The sequence below is a fragment of the Seriola lalandi genome, unplaced genomic scaffold (genome assembly GCF_002814215.2).
Source record: "Seriola lalandi dorsalis isolate HSWRI2012SDOR001 ecotype SW California unplaced genomic scaffold, Sedor1 jcf7180002054832, whole genome shotgun sequence".
In the NCBI taxonomy this organism is placed as follows: Eukaryota; Metazoa; Chordata; class Actinopteri; order Carangiformes; family Carangidae; genus Seriola; species Seriola lalandi.
Genome location: NW_019525385.1, coordinates 82525 through 99758, shown reverse-complemented (window position 1 = coordinate 99758; position 17234 = coordinate 82525). Strand labels below are relative to the sequence as shown.

The 17234-nt window shown below is 40.8% G+C and overlaps 1 protein-coding gene across 1 annotated transcript in view; it reads right to left on the bottom strand.

The window, feature by feature from the left end:
• Positions 1-2066: 2066 nt before the first annotated feature.
• Positions 2067-17234, bottom strand: part of LOC111670068 (E3 ubiquitin-protein ligase NEURL1) — a 31900-nt gene continuing 16732 nt past the window's right edge. The window contains exons 4-6 of the mRNA XM_023426624.2: positions 11407-12123; positions 6617-6796; positions 2067-5911 (exon numbers count right to left, since the gene is read on the bottom strand). Of these exons, the coding sequence (XP_023282392.1) occupies positions 5673-5911; positions 6617-6796; positions 11407-12123 (1136 nt within the window). The 3' untranslated portion in view covers positions 2067-5672. The remainder of the gene's footprint in view (positions 5912-6616; positions 6797-11406; positions 12124-17234) is intronic.

The window sequence follows — 17234 nt, the reverse complement described above, 5'->3', positions numbered from 1 at the left end:
AAAGTTTAACTTACCAGTGTGGAGTTGTCTTGTAATACTGTCGCCATCAGCTATAATCAGAGAAACACCAAATCAAAACACTGATGCAGTTTTCCAGTGTCAGACACTGCACATTGCTGATATATTGGATTTGGTGCCTGAAATATAATAAGATCTACAGCCCACAGGAATTGAATCTGAAATATGTCCATCCCACTGTCAGTTTCCTCTATTGGGATCTCTACACTCATACTCCACTCGCTGGCTTGAAACTAAGTTATGAGTGTTTGTTGGTCATCTTTATACTTTAACATGTTTGGCTACTGGGTGTGTGTCATTGTGTCTGCATTTCCTTGATTGTTGTACTCATGTGTAGAGGAGGCTATGAGTTTATTTATGCTTGCAAATAGTACATTATTGATGTAAGAAATACAAACAAAGAAATGTAAGATGTGCAGGTGAGGTAGCTCAAATATGCTCAAATATGGAAGTTGTGTACGTCAGTCAAAAGTTGTTGTATTGTATTGTATTGTATTGTATTGTGTAAATCAAAACTCAAAATGTAAACACTGAGTGTGGACGTTCATTCTTGACTTTAGAAATAGTAGTTTTAAAGCTGTGCAAACTGATGAAGACTGTAAGATGTGCTTTAAAGCTCTGAAAAAAACTACAGTAAGAAGTAGATTTTGAGTATTTTGCCAAAATGATTTATGTTATTGTGAGAAAAAAAAGTCTGAACGTTTCAGTGCATTTTCTTTCAATATATTTTTTAAACATTTCAACATTTTGTAAGGTCTAAATCCTCACATTGCTGATGGTGTCGTTGCTGAGGGGTTTTGTGTGCTGTGCACAAGGTGTTGTTGCGGTTTCTGGCCACTGGAGGGCAGCAGCACTCAGCATCTAGGTGCAGATCGGACACAGCATCACAGTCACCTTCACTTCTGTCTTCATCAATACTGTAATTAGATAGTGTAGGGGTGAATTACTCAATTGATACTTTAGACTATCAACAAAGTTGCACTTTTTGATATAATTGCACGTCTCCTCACAGTCTGTCCCTCGACACTGCAAATCTGACTGAGGGAAAGATTTTACATCACTCTGAACACCAAAAGCTTAAAGCCTTAACTACAAGAGAGGAAGAAACACAAACTCAGACTGTCTGATGTCCCGTTAAAATTCAGAATCAATAGTGTAAAGCTTTTTTGGAATACAAATTTGATACTTAATAGATGATGTGTGTGTTTGACCAAACAGCTGTCTAGAGGCGATACCGCAACACAGCTCAAACAAGTCTACCAAGCCCTTAAGCCTTCAGGAGGCCAGCAGCGAGGTTCACTGAGAGGTCTGAGTGGAAAGTCTGTGTGTACACAGACACCAGTGAGATATACTGTATTCATGTCACTTTCACAGACACTGCCTGTGTATTTCCCTCTCACCTCTGAGAACACTTCGCCATGAATGGCAGCCACCGCTGCCTGTTTCATGTCCGGACGTCATGGGTTGTATTGGTGCCTATTGGAGTGCAGCATAAAACAGTGCTGCATTAGAGCCAGGCCCGCGGGGTAGTAAATAACAGATGATGTTCACTCTGGCCAGGTCTACATACCACAACTCTAAACAGTTTCTCTCTGAGTTATAGCTGTTTACTAAAAGCCCTTGCCTTTGTTATTCATATAGTATATGGCAGGATGTTAGTCAAGTATACTACTGTGGAGAGTGATTGTGTTGGGTGTTAGGCATCTGAGAGATGGCTGCCTTTTTGTTCTCTAACTGTTGTTCAATTTGAATTTTCTTGCGTTAAAAGGTTAATCCATCATCAAACATTTGTATAATGTACGTTTTGGGTAAAGGTAATGACACTAATGCTCTCTCATATGGCCTCTTCTGTGCCAGATTGACTTCAGTTTCCTGCTGTGCATAAAACATAATAAGAAATGGAAATGGCCAGTTCTAAGTTTGTTGCAATCTGAGTTGAATGCCTGAACCTAATTAGATAGGTTCTCCTGTAGACCCGAAGAAGAGCTGGATGGGCTCAATTTTTTTTTCCATGTAATTAATAAGAAATAAAAGCATGTACAAAGCCAGTGATTCAGACTTAAACTTTATTTAACAAACTGAACATAATTAGCAAATTCAGAAACCATTTTTTTTTTTTTTTTTTTTTAAACGTCAAATAGAAATCCCAAGTCCAGGAAACCAAAGTTATGAGCTGATTTTCTTGTCCAAAGTGCACAATGCCCACCTTTACCTACTTGCTGGTTTTGTTTGGACTGCAAATATTTGGTCACATTTGAAAAACAGGCTGTCAGAATTATGACCATATGGGGAACCACGCACGCCTGCTTCACTACAACACAAAGTCAAGATAGAATTTAAATATGCACAACATAATTTTACCAACTAATAAGTAACCAACGGCAATTTTACACATTTCATTCCCTTCCAATACCATATTTTAGTATATGACATTAAAGTAGATGTTTGACATTTTGGGAAATATGCTTATTTAAGAGTTAGATGAATAGATTGATACCACTCTCACCTTTGTGAGTGACTTTAGCTAGCAGGTGGTTAGCTTAGCTTAGCTTAGCATAAAGACTGGAAACAGGGGATACAACTATACTCTGTTCAGAGTTAACAAAATCCACCAGGGACATACCATCACCTTTAAAGTTGGGCTCCAGCAAACAGTTATGTAGCAACATAATCATTCATTTGGAGTTGTGTTTCTATAAGCTCTGTGTTTGGTCTGGCTCAGCTGTTCGGTAACTGTGTGTGTCTGCTGTTTGGTGCTTAGCCGGTAGTGTACAATGGGTTTTCAGAGCATTTTCGCTGAAAGCGGCTGCCTGCTGTGACGACATGATGAGAGCAGTGAGAGTGAACCGAAACAGTAAAGTTGAAGTCTGGACGGCTAAACAATCAGCTAAAACTCACAATATAACTCTGTGAAGCTGAAGGGAGCTGCAGTTTCAGGTGATAACTCTGTGGGTTCATATATACAGGCAACACCTTTCGCATTGTCACATTGTCATTGGATATACTGTGATTATAAAACTATAGTTATATTAATGTAAAAGTAAGCTAGTATGCAATGTTAAATCTAATGCACTTTAAGTATCATAAGTAAAAATGGCTCCCTCGGAAAAATGTCCCGCCCACGTTATTATAATGTTAACTATTCCTGATGTATTGGTGTGACAGTAGCATTTCAAAGCTGTAGCACGGTCACAGATGACCTCATTTCAATCAGTTTATTCTGTTAGCTACTTTATTCTATAACAATACATCACATTTTATAAGCCAATTGTGTTTTGTGTGTAAAATCTTACTTTGCAAAGTAACTAATAACTACAGCTTTCAGATAACTGTAGTGCAGTAAAAAGACTGTTTCCTTCTGAAATATAGATGAGTATTAGTATAACATCAGGCACTATAATTTGGAATTTGAGTGGTATTGATCCTCTTGTCTAATTCTTTGCCGCAAAGTGAATGAGCGTATTTCCCAAAACATCATCCACACTACTCCTTCAAGTGAAAATCAGCTGTCACAACCATTGAGTCTTTCATGAGAATAAAGTTTTCTATATTCTTTGACTATGCAACAATGAAATACTCTTACATTTTGGACACTATAGCCATACATATAAAATAAACTGATATTTTTTTTTATAGTAGCACTGACAAAATAAATAATCCTCATAATGTACAGTTAATATTACACTCATTAATACCATTTTTCTATCAAAAATGTTTCACAATATTTCATTTCCTCTAGGTCATATTTGGTCAGGAAGAAAACAGGTAGAAATGTAAAGGCTGGGCGTCTCTAAAGCACAACAAAATTCCAGTATTATGCAATGCAGTGACAGAGGGGACAAGGCGATATTTAAACATTTCATCTTAGGCAGTGAATAAATTCGCACACTGATGTTAAACGCACTGAAATGTTTGCTTCAAAGTCAAACACGACAGCTTTGTATTGGTAGGTTGTGTGGTTACACCTGCTCACGTCAGAGACATCACACCTGTGTAAGAGTGACTTTAAGATGAATATGAACCTCAGTATTCCTCTTGTTTTTTTTTTTGTTTTTTTTGTAGAGAGATGAGCCTAACATACCAGAGTGTGTCCAGACTTCTCTTTTTAAAGGCACACAAGAAAAACGTAACTGTGACGCAAACCTTTTACAACATAACTGCTAGTTTTCCCTCCACAGCTGCGAGATGACAAGCTTCAAAACTTTGAAAAAAAAAAATAATAATCAGCACTTACCACTTTACAGATTACTGAGTGATGTTTCAGCAAGGCCAAAATAACACCTGAAAATAGCTTGTATTTCTCAACAATTCAAAGCAGTACATAATGCATGAGATTAGTCAAGTGAAAATGTCCTTGGAGTTTGCTTTTACAGACGGAGAGCAGCACTCAGAAACTGATATGCAAATGTAATTCTCACAATGTCCCACAATAACAAGCTACATCCTTGTCACTAACTGCACACGTGTGAATTTCTTTCCACTTGAAGACACAGTGCACTGAAAAACATCATCAGTGAAAGCGAGTATTTATGTTTTACTTTAATGTACATAATGAAAGAGGAGTGCGTAACCTGAAGTAAGCAAAGCCATCTGTAACTTAGTGTTTCATGGGTTTCTTGCATCCTTATGTGCTCTTTCAACATTTTAAAAATACTTCACTGCCCACCAATGTTTATTTAGATGACTTGTCCAATTGCAGCATCCGGCAGGCTTACTGAGCAGCACTAGGTGGCGGGGGACGGCTGCCAAGCAGCAGGACATGTAATCCATGCAAGTCCTGCATTTTACAGGCTTTTATACAAACTTCTTATGTATGTGGTCTGCCTGAGTGAGCAAACACTCTTCGTGGCATTGAAACGATGTGCAGACACACAGCGCATGTGCCCCTGTCTACATCCCACACTTACAACATTCTCTCTCTCCTCCCTCGCTTCCCTCCTCACTGATTTACATCCTCATTTCACCGCAAGCGTGACCTTCTATGGTGACAATGTTCACACTTTTTTACCCATCGCGCCATCTCGCCTTGCCTGAAGTTCACGGAAGCACAGCAGGTCGTGAAGTATCCAACAAAACACTTCATTTATTATACAACTGAGATAAGGATTACTTTACCCTTTAGGTTTAGGCATTTCATTGTGTTTTATTGCATGAGGAGCATTTTCTACTCATTCAAAAATGGCTTATTTTAGAAATGCTGCAACGTTTTCTCTCTCTGTCTTTCTACTCATTCCTTACTGGTATCTATAGCCCGCAGAATGAAGGGTTACTCTGCATGAAGTCTGACAGATGCCTCTTCAGATTACTCTTTCTCCTCAACAGATGCACAAATCACTGGACAATAGTAGGTCAAGGTCCAATCTGCTGTTCCTGTTGATCAACACTGTATTTTTTGATGGTCTCTGATGAATCTCATTGCTGGGTCTTCACAGGAAAGGACCACTGTGAGCCTTCCAATGATGAGCATTAGACACAACATGGATAAAATGTTATAATTATGGAGTTTAAAGTCCTGCTGTAGAGTACCTGAGCCAGATTGCACACACAAACAAGTGGGGCTTTCACTTGTGCTGTGTCCATCTTAACAAAGTCTTTACATGGCTTCGACAACCTTGAGCTGAGCCTGATGATGCGACACGGTGTTTAACACGAGCCTACGTGCTCCTGTACGTCTTGATGATATCTTTGATTGTCCTCCTACAGATGGGGCAGCAAGCATTGGCCATCTTCTTGAGTTTGAGGCCGCAGGCGTAGCAGAGACACATGTGTCCACAAGCGTAGAGGACCGTGTCCACCACGTTCTCGTAGCAAATGGTGCATTCGTCACTCCACGAGCAGGATGGGAAGGTAGGGGACTCTGGGTGGCTGGAAAATGGAGAGCTCGGGGTTGTACCTGAGGTGATGAGAGAAAGGACTTAAGGGATGTGTGACTGAGTGTGAGAGAGAAAACAAAAAGAAACATTGCCAAAAGATGGAGGGAACCCTCAGGGTAGTTCAGGCAGACAACACACTCTGACAGGCTCTGTTCGCTACAGCATATGTCCAACGCACCTTTTTATTTAAGCTGTCAATACCCTGCCCACTGTTTTTCTCTACTCATGAAGCGTCAGGACAACTTTATGGAGCAATAATTGTGTCTGTGTTGCAATTCTTGCTCCTTCTGCTGCCATTATCTGCCAGGAGTTGTCCTGTCATGCTGTCTGCAGCTTGGGACTGCAGTGATGTTGGGTATCACTGCTTCACATCACTGAGGTAAATATTTGCTTCATGTTTGCTTCGAACATGCATATCGTGAGTCGATGTCTTGGTGCTGTTTAGCCAGTGTTTGTGTGCTGCTGGCTGTTTTATTGCTCTCCTGCATGTCTACTTCTTAATCAGTTTCATAAACAAAAAAAAAAAAGATAAACACAAAAGAAAAAAATCGCAACAATCTGGACACGGAATACATGCACATACATGCATATGTAAATACTTCATTTGTGAGGATGATCTGGTTTTTCTCAAAATTAAAATTTGGCAAATCTTCCACTACAAGTGAGGAAAGATGGAGAATGAAGAAAGAAAAGAGAAAGGGATAAATTGGACCATATGTACAAACCTGTGGAGGAAGAAAAGACTGTGTGGTAGTTGGAGTTGAGGCTTGAATTGAGGTTGATGTTCAAGGGTGTGCTGAGGTTAGGCTCTGAGTTGCCGCTGCAAAGCATTGTGGGGGTGTTGGGTGTACAGGATGGGGAGCCGGGAACCGACGGGCCTCGGAGGTCTGGGTGAAGAGATGACCCTGACGGTACAGAAGAGACATCTGGGTCACACCAAAGATTCACCGGCACACAGATAATCAATGAAAGTAAAAGGAGTCAAATATTTCCATCGTTCACACTGTGCATCTCTGAGATGTTAGTAGTCAGAGCTGGTAATTAGTTAAATGGAGGAGAGTTGATGTCTTGTTGCATCTCTCTCACCGTCTCAGTCTGACACACACACACACACACACACACACACACGCACACACACACATTAAATCTGTTCTATCACCAAGCAGATGACTTGTGAGTCCACAGTGTCTGCATGTGGGTGGGTGTGAGTGAGTCAAGAGCCTATGAGTTGGTGTAGTCTCGTCAGAGACACCAGGCACCCCCACCCTCTCCTCCCTCCTCCTTCATGAGCCCATGATCCCTCTGGGTAGGGTACAAAACGCTTCCACAGACTATCTGTTGTCTGTCCCGTATGATCTGTCCCGAGCTGCACCACCGGCTTTGGCATCAGTTCACATATTGGTAGCTCATGTCTCCTAACAGATGAGAATACTGACCCTGATTCCATGGACAAATTCTGATCTAGTTTGCCTGGCAGGCACACTGCATTGTTGTTTAAACATTGTCCTTCAACTGACCATGGCAGAAATATTTCAACACTGTCAGGCTGGTCATTTGCTTAGCACTGACATCCTTCTGTGTGTCAAATTATCTAATATTGGTAGGTCACATCCTATCCCACAGATTTTCCTAAAATGAATGTGAAGTGGAGAAACAGCAAAAAAAAGAACCAAAAATGGTGAGAAATTACAGAGAAAAAAATTTAAATTGAAGCGTAAAAAACAAAAACACACATTTATGTGGTCTGTTGTTAACACAAAAATGTATACAGTTTAGTTGCATAACTCTAGCTACGTGCTCTGATCCATCGCACCGTACTGATGCCTTCTCCCTGGACCACTTCAACCACTGCAGTCTCAGTTTCAGCCTACATAAACAAACCATAGTAGCTTTTTAGTCATGCAACAACCAGTTTCCTGCTAAAAAAAAATCAACAGTTGTAGCAAAGTCTGCATGAGCACAGGACTTCTGAACAAACATTTCCAGATTTAGTGAGAGTCATCTATTTGTTGATTCTGTATACATGCTACAGTATGCATACAGTAGCATTTATACACCCTTCCATTACCCACTTAACATGACCTATGTGGCAGCCCGGCTGTTAGCAAATGTCTCGGTCAACTCTAATAAGGCAGAATGGATAACCTTCATGTCTATTCATGTACCCTATCATCAAGGGTACCTTTCATCTTCCCATGTATTATGAATTTAGTGCTGCCTGTGCCACCAGGAATGAGTATGTGAATGTCTTTTGCTATGCAGGCAGCACAGGGGACTTATTTGTGGTGGAGAATGTGTTTGGTGGCTTTCAACACTTGCTTATCAAACCTAGAGAATTCTGTCGCAGCCCATCAGGCTATTTCATTTTCTGTTGGTGTCTGAATAAGGTTTTTAAACCTGCATCACCTGATTTATTTATTTTTTCTCTTTTGGCCACTTGTGGATAATGGAAACAAGCTGTAAACACAACACAGAAATAATATCACCTTCTAAGTTGATATGGTGAACTTGCAAGCAAACAACTGTTTATTTACACATCCAGCACATCCACCTGGTAAATGTAAGTTTGATATTTGTCCTCCTTTTAGCTCTGTTTTTAACTCCTGGCTCTTTAGCAACCAGCTAGTTCCTAACTTTGTCTGCCTATTGGTGCATGGTAAGTGTAATTTCTACTGGGGTGGAGAGAGAGAGGAGTGGGCGGGGGACCCTTTTGTTGGTTCAGGTTGATTTTCTTACTGAAGTCTCTCTTACTGACCTGCTACCAGAATCCAGATGAGAGAACATCTGAGTTAATAAAAATGGTGATATAATCATCTGTGGTCTTCAGTGATTATCATGTGGTCAAAGCAATGAGCTCAAGTTGCAGCAGCATGTGGTGCAATGATGCCCTTGGTCTTGCCTCTCAGACTGCTGGCATTACTTAGGGCCGAAAAAAACAACATTGTCCTAAAAACTCACTATAAATAGATATCAGTCAAAAATACAGCACAGTGCTCTTTGTAGCAAAGATGCACATACAACAATAACTTATCAGAAAGTACAAGGAAAGATTTTAAGTAGGGTTACAATACAGAAGTTTCTATTTTTTATTATACTACCATGATTAGGGGCAGTGTGATAACCAGTTTTATTATAATTTGTTATTTGCTTGATTGTTTATTTTGAGCTTTTTCACAGAAAACTGCTTCCTGATGCGGCTGAAAATGACACTGAAAACGGTGACCCTGAACCAAAGCATTAAACTGTAGACCATAAATTCAAAACAATGAGACAAAAGATGCTAGAATGCTTCGTAGAGCTGTGGGTTGTCAGTAAGAGTGACCCCTTTCCCATACACTTAATCATTTGATCGATTGTTAATATGAAAACATTGATTATAGCAGCTTTAAGATTACAGCTGAGCACATGCAGAAACATATGTAAACCCAGAGCAGGACACCTGTAATGACGATATAATGTGAGCCGTTATTGATTCTGAGTATCGTAGATGAAATGATAAAATCTTCATTTCTAATATAACACGGATAAAATGAACACGTGAGAGTAGCAGACTTCCATCTGTTCCACTTCACAGGCTCGACAACACCCCGCCATGACAAACTGTCACTTGCCTCAGTGGCTAGATGTTTCCATGGCAACTCATGGCGTGCGGCTGCAGCGAGTGGGTGAGCAGAGACGTCACAAATGCACTCCCCACAGCTGGAGTGGGTAATGAGTCGAAGAACGCTCAAACCCCAAAGAATCGGGGGGTGGGGGCTGGGGGGTGGTGTGGGGTGCACGAGGAAAAGAGGACATACAGAGACGATTGGAGGACCACTGTTATGGGAATGTGCTGTGGGTGGAAAACCCAGCATCTCAAACCTCCGTGCAATTACATTTTAATAATGCATATGGAGGGCATCATGAGGAGCTATCATGGGCCCCCCTCCTGATACATAATGCTGGCTGCTGGGAGCCCACGCAGGACAGAAATAACCTCCTCAGCCCTGGTCTGACTGACTACATGAAAGAGAGGAGAGGAGGAACTGTAATCCAGAAATGAATCATGAGAAAGAATTAGGGGGAATCAACAAATTCTAAGAAAACCAGTGAATTCTAACCATCTGTGAAGTTTCTCAGAAAACTCCACCTCTAATTATGAATTTCAAGTGAAAAGAACTATAACCTGCTTTGACAGAATCATTATCAACTTAACCAGAATGCAACACTGCTGGATGAGGATGTTTTTCAGAGAATTAAGAAGAGTGTCTTTAGCTGCAGCGACTGTAAACAAATCAAAAGCACTCACACTTGTGCTTGCTGCACTCTGCAGTATTTCACAGTCACATCATAATATGCAATGTCCAAGCAACACTTCAGCTATTTCTTATGAAACATTGAGAATTTGAAATCCATTAAGTGCAGGACTCTTAAACCTCAGCAAGTCATACTAAATATTTTAAACATAAATTGGATTTGAGCAAATTTTAGTGAAGCTCATTTACCTTTTCACTGAAGATTTGTGCAGGATGTCAATGTTCTTGACTCGTGATATCAGGGATTTAATATTCTCTCCTAAACTGTCTTTTGAAATTCTCCAAATTAAGTGAAAATTGCCACAACATACTGTAAGTACTGTAGCCACAAAGAACATGTCCTGAAGATCTTCACTGTGAGACAAACCCGAAGACTGTTTCTCCACACATTGTCAACATATTTTCAGCATGTTTATGTTTTTCAAACTAAAATGCACATCTGGACCCACGTCCATCTCAACACTGCACATGATTAACATCAGGGTACTTTCAGTTAATGTATCATTGTGTGAAAACCTGCTGGTGTCAACCCGAGCTGACAGAAATCCTGTTCAACTGAAGGTACAAAGTTAACATTCATGTGCAAACTGTGGGAGTAGAATGTAAATTCCTAAGAGATATATGAGTTGATAAAAAGTCAAGAGAGCAGCCCAGACAGCAAAGGAGGGGGAAACTATTTCATGACTCGGCTGAGTGGGAAGTCATCCTCCATAGGTCACTGAAGGATCACAGACTGGATTACATTCTGAATGGAAAATTACTAATGACGTCCTGTGAAGATCTGTGAAACATGTTCAATTCCTGGAACCATGGTTTAATTAAATATTTGAACTAATGCTAAAACTAACGCTAATAAGAAACTGTTGGTCTGTGAAGGTACATTTTATTTTTTGCTTCGATGAAATATGGGATTTCTTTACCTTAAATAGATGAAAGTATAATGTAACAGTATAGAGTTAGAGGTTAGATGTCCCAGTCGCCTTACTGCAAGCAATGATCTGAATAGGAATATGAAGGCACTGGAAATGAATGAAACTTAGTAATTATGTTTGAGGACAATAACAGTCCCTTATTGTGAAAGTCTCCTTTTTTCCTGAACTGTCAAATTCAAAAAGATTTTGTTTTATATTCCCAAACATATTTAAGATTATATAGCTGTTTTTAGGCAGCTGACAGACATTTGTAAGATACTGTATGTAGCAAAGATCAGATGAACATACCTAAAATCCTGAGTTGTGTGATGGTGCCGTGCAGACCGTAGAACATCCAGAGTGGCCTGGAGTTATCGACACACAGCTGCATCCCTGCACTGATGCCATTATGGCTCATCATGACCTCCCCATCTGAGTTCACCACAAAGCCCAAGATATCCCCACTGTGGAGTGGCACCGCCAGCCGACACGCGGCCCAGAATTCCTTGCGGTCAACCAGGGACTCTGGGTTGGATGGGAGGTCACTGGGCCTCAGGGTGGCGGGGTCACATGATGTCACACCATAAGAAAGAGAACCAGGCCGCGTGACACCTGCCTTCACCTTGATAAACACAGTCTCTGAGCAGCGCATCGGCCGGCTGGTGAACACCAGGGTCCTCTCGTCACCACGGTGATCCAGCCGTGCAACCGTGTGCTTATCCAGCACAGTTACATGGATGCCGTGCATCGAGTGGAAGTGTAGATCAGTGTCCAAATGGCTGGGCAGCAGCGAACACTGCTGTGAGTTTTGAGAGTTTTGGGGCACATGGCAGGAGTTGGAGCTCAAGGGTTGTAGCCGTTCCTCTTCCTCATCATCTTCCTCCAGATGCATCTCCTGCTGCTGCAGGCTTAGGTCACACAGGCTGATGGAAAGGCGAGGGTCATCGCCATTTCGCTGAATAGAGGCCTGGTGGGCGGCTGCAAAAGAACGAGGACGCAGGCAGTCTAGTGGGACCATCTCACTGTCTGTGGAAAAAAAAACAGGAATGTTACGTAATCACTTGTTTGTGTTGTGTTGAAATAGAGAATTCAATCTGAACTAACACACAATGCCTTTTTTCCTCTTTTCGTTGAATAACATCATAACTTTGTTTGGACGGTGAATAAAGCGGTTACATTTAAAGTACTTGAAAGTGGGGAGGAAGTGTCCGGAGAACAAAAATTAATTCATACACCCACTTAGTATCCTGCGTATTCCCATGTACAACACTGGTTTGTTTTATATTCACTGTCTGCAAGGTGTTCATTCATCATACCTGCCACTGTAAACAAATGGTGGCTTCTGGCTTCTCCGCTTTATAACATATTCATTCTAATACACTCTCTGCTGTAAGGCTTGTAGTTCAGCAATATGGACAAATATGTCAGTGTTTACATGTTTAGAAAACACATCAGGACTTTAAGTGGGGGGCATACAGTAGCTGCAGGCCAGTGGTGACATTACAGCTTTATGTAACACTGAAGAGATAAGAGATGCATATGAAGCCACTGGAAGCCAATAAAACTCAGCTGTGTTTGAGCCTCTCTCTGTCTTTAGCTCAGAGTCCTGTCATAATAAGCCACATTTTCTTACTTATCGCACTACTCTTATCTTCACTTTCATGGACTGTTACGAAAAGTGAGAGCCTACGGTGTGAAAATGCAGACATTTTCCTCGGCCATTATATTCAAAGATTGGATTTCCCAAAAGGCTTCTCTTTAACGACAGCACACAGTGGGTTTCAAATAGCTGTAATGAGCCGCCACGAGTCATAGGTGTTTACATAACACAGTGTCTCAGCAGTAGTGACTTAATGTACTGTATTCTACCTCTGTCCACTGTTAATATGTTCAATTATGTGTTTGGATGCTAAAAACAGCTTTTTTATCTCCGATCATTGAACGGGAAAGGCATTCTAAAAACTGTATCACATGTCTGCTAATGCTGTAATGCTGTGAAGCCCCCCCCTTACAAATAGCTCTTCCTATGCTAATTCTGCTCACTGTAAAATAGAAGGCACATGGGAAAACCATTTCAAAAATGAAAACAAGAAAGAGAGCGTGCCTTTCCATGCACACAGTCGGTACAAATGGATCTGCATCGTGGCACGCTTAGGGGACACACTGCCAAATTTAACACAGCCCTCTAACACGGGCTAAAATTAGCCTGATTGGACATTTGAGGAGAGCGGGGAGGGACAGGCTGAAGATGAGTGACATGATGGCTGAGTTGTGTGGCTCTTAGCCTCTATCCGCTTTGGGCTTCCCCTAAGGGAAGTGGATGGAGGAGGAGGAGAGGATGTAAAATAGGGTGGGGTGGACACTTGAGAGAAAGGGCATACCTCACCAGCTCCTCTTTATCACACAAAGACAGCACATCTCCGGCCAGTCACTGATAAACTGCTTGAACTTAATTACTTCCTCAGTCAAGAGTGTCCACAACCAAGTATGAGACTCTTATTATTAGCAGCCTTATCATCTTGAAGGCAAAGTTAGCCGACTTTGGGACACGAGAGATAATTTCTATTCCTGCTATTATGGCTTCCTGCCGTTCACAGTTTCTGTTTTTGAGAGTGGCGCAGCAGTCAAAACAAGCTGTGAAGAGAATAGTAACATTACAAGGAAGTTCCTATCTTTTGTGGGGGGGCATACAAGGGATAAAAGAAGACAAAACCATGAAAGTTAAAGACGTGAGCCAAATAAATATGTATGACCTCTTCCTGAGTTTGGTCTCAAAGGATTCTGGGATAGAATTTCACACATAAAACATCTACCAAATATGAAAAAAAGCATTGAGTCACTGAGATTACACAGCTTGAAATTACCCCTGTGCGTGCATGCACAGAGGTAAAGAACTGTTCTCACAACAAACACACAGCAGGGACATGACTCCAGCAGTCCTGTTCAACCTGTTCACACTTTCTGTATCATTCAAAACAGGGATTCCCAAACAGGTTGCCAGTGCCCCCGGGGGCTGCTGGGTGGGGAGTGGGGGGTTATGTGAGAAGATTGTGACTAATTTAAAAAAGAAAAAGAAAAAAAAGAAGAAAATTACAGTTTGATTATAAAACAGCCAGGTGCAGATTCAGCACAACACCACAGGTTGTGATTAAAACTGTGTTAGCAAGTGAGCACAGAAGTTGAAACAGTTATCTAAACATGAAGGGTGTAGTTGAAGGAGCTAAAAGTAATGGAGAAATGGTGGAAATCTGTGACTCCAAGTTGTGCAAATGAAAACATAATAAAAACCAACACAAACACTGACAGTTCAATTGTATGAAAAAATATTGCAATTACATCCACTTCAGTATTATAAATAATTAACTCTACTGATTGACTGGGCTGTAGGGGGTTTGGAACCACGGACTTGACAGCAAATAATCTTCTTATCTTTTTGCAGAAATCTTCCAAACTCCTCACTCATTAAAATGTCACTCACACACAGACAGGTGCAGTTTCGCCTTTTGTTCTGAATTATGTTGGAAAATTAAGTGTAATGCCCATTGAACATTCTTTTTTGAGTCTGAACATTTGGTGACGCTCCAGCTGTTTTACAAACGCATGCACTGAAAATAGCAGTGATTATATTCTCCTTTAAAATGTTAAACTTCCAAGTCCTTGAGGCTTTTGAATAACAAGGCAAAGTCTGAATAACTTTTTTTCAGGCGCGTAAACAATACAGACGTGATTAACTGCATGGCTGAAACTCCCCTAGTAAAATTAAGTGGTCTTTGAACAGCTCCAGAGACTCAATCTCAAGAGAAAAGCTCTATTTAAATAGAGGAACGCATACCAGACTGACACTGTTCAGCAGGGTCTTGGCTTTACTTTGGCTTTTTAGTAAACATTACAGCTGTGAGAAAAAAAGAAATCAGAAATCAGACTCGCTCAACTGTTGCTGAACATTAGGCAGGAATTTCTTGGCTTAGGGGAAGAACACACCCATGCCAAAACATACACCTGCAGAAAAAAAAAGTACTGTACTTCAAGTACAGTTTCAGGTTTACCTATTCAAACAAGTTGCAATGTTCAGAAACACTTCACACAATCTGGAAAAACCAGTTCTGGAAAGTAAACATCATATTGGCAAAGGAGGATGTCAAGGATGTCACTGTGAACACAAGCCACAATGACAACTAATCTATTGCGGTAAAAAAGGCCGTTAATAAAAATGCGCTGCTGAAAGAAAACAGCCTGGCTCCACCTCGTCTTGAACTGCATTTCAGAGAGGCCTGAGAGTATTACAGTACAAAGTTTTTGATCTAAATCATTCAATTCAACTCAGGATTTTTATGTATCTTATGCCTTTTTTAGTCTTGTAAAACTCTCAGTCAGACAATGGCATGGTACGGAATAGACAAAGAAGGGTTCACTTTATTCCTTGGCCTGGTGGAACAGGATTAGGAGGCTTTTGGGGGTTTTACTAAGGCTACAACCTCTATACAAGGTTAGCTGCACCAATAGTGTGTGTGCGTGTGTATATGTGTGTGTTTGGGGATTTGCCCTAACTATGCATGCCTAAGGGGCCTATCCTGGGGTCCGTCTACAATGAGTGAGTGAAGTCATCTGTCAGGAGAAAGTAGGTTGGGGGGGGAGGTTGTGTGTGTGTCCCAAAAAGGAGAGGGATGAGCCCTCGCTTATCAAAGGAAAAAAAAACAAAACAGAGAATGAGCTCCAGGGGGAAATTTGCATTGATGGGCTTTTAAGGAGTGGTATCCCGGTCAAGATAATGGCACAGGAATATGAGTGTGAAGCAACAGGAGCTAAAAGGCTAGAGGGGTGCTGTGATATCGATACACAGGAGAAGGCCGACAGTTTGAGTATCTGAGATGCCATGTGCAATAGGAGCCACATATGTGGAGTATTTGAAAGATCAAGTCGAGTCTCTGGTTTGGTGCCAGATGTTTCTTAGTTTCTGGACCATGATCATGGAAAGAAAATGGGAAATGCTGAGGTGACAAATGGCAGTAGTGAAAATGACGCCTATAGCGCCTCAGGGATTTCACAAGAGCGGTGTTTCCAAGGCCGGTCAAAAGCCACTTCTGAACTTGACTTTACTAAAGTGTCTCTACATGCATTAAACACCACTAACTGTCACACAGCACTGCTTTGAAGCTAACGCCCTTTTTTAAACAAATACATGTCTCGAGTATTTTCAAAGTGCACTTGTGTAAACCTGCCTCTGAGGAATTACATTTATATACAACTCATTTGAAACTGCCAGTATGTTTTAAAAAGAAACACAACTGTGACAAGATCATGTATTCTATTAATATAATGAGGAAATGTTAATTTGCTTATTTGGCAAGTTGCAAATATGCTAATACTGAAAGTGTCAGAAACTGACAACATATTCTTTTGACCACAGTCTTGCAGGAGAATATCTATTAGTAGTGACTACAGCATTATCAAGCTTTTTTTTTTATGGTTATGTTGGGAGCACTTAGTTAAGGTCATAGAAAGATTGTGCTCTGGTTTTACACAGAAGGGGTTCGCAGTGACTTCAGATACAGTGTTATTAAATTGAACCAAAACCACCATGTTTCCCTAATCTTAAACAAAGTGCTTTTGCTGCCTAAACGTCTGGTGTAACAGTTGAGCTCTTTGTACACCCGCCACACATCTCAACCACCTCCTGGTGACTCTGCTGCTATTAATAAATGTATCCAGGTAGGGATCACGTATGTTTTATTTTACTTTTTACTTCAGTATATCTACTTTCTGTGAATTTATACTTCTACCCCACTATATTTATGAAGCCCAGAGTTACTGGTGGAAATTTAAAAAAAAACATGAAAAAAGAAAAAAACACAGTGTCTAGTTGTGGCTCGTTGTCAAGTTCCCATCTAAACTTGGTTAGTTGGTTTGATTTAATTAACTGTACGGCTAAAAATTCACAAATAACAGCAAAGACTTGAGCAAAGTCTGCAAACTGAAAACAGACTTATCAGACCTTTGTTTGTTTCTTCTTCCTTCTACCATTAATCATCTCATGACCCCTCAGATTTATCTTGTGACCCTCCGGATGGTGGCCAACCCCCTAGGTCAGGAACCACTAGACTATACTGTGTAACTTTATACAATAGTAAAACACTACA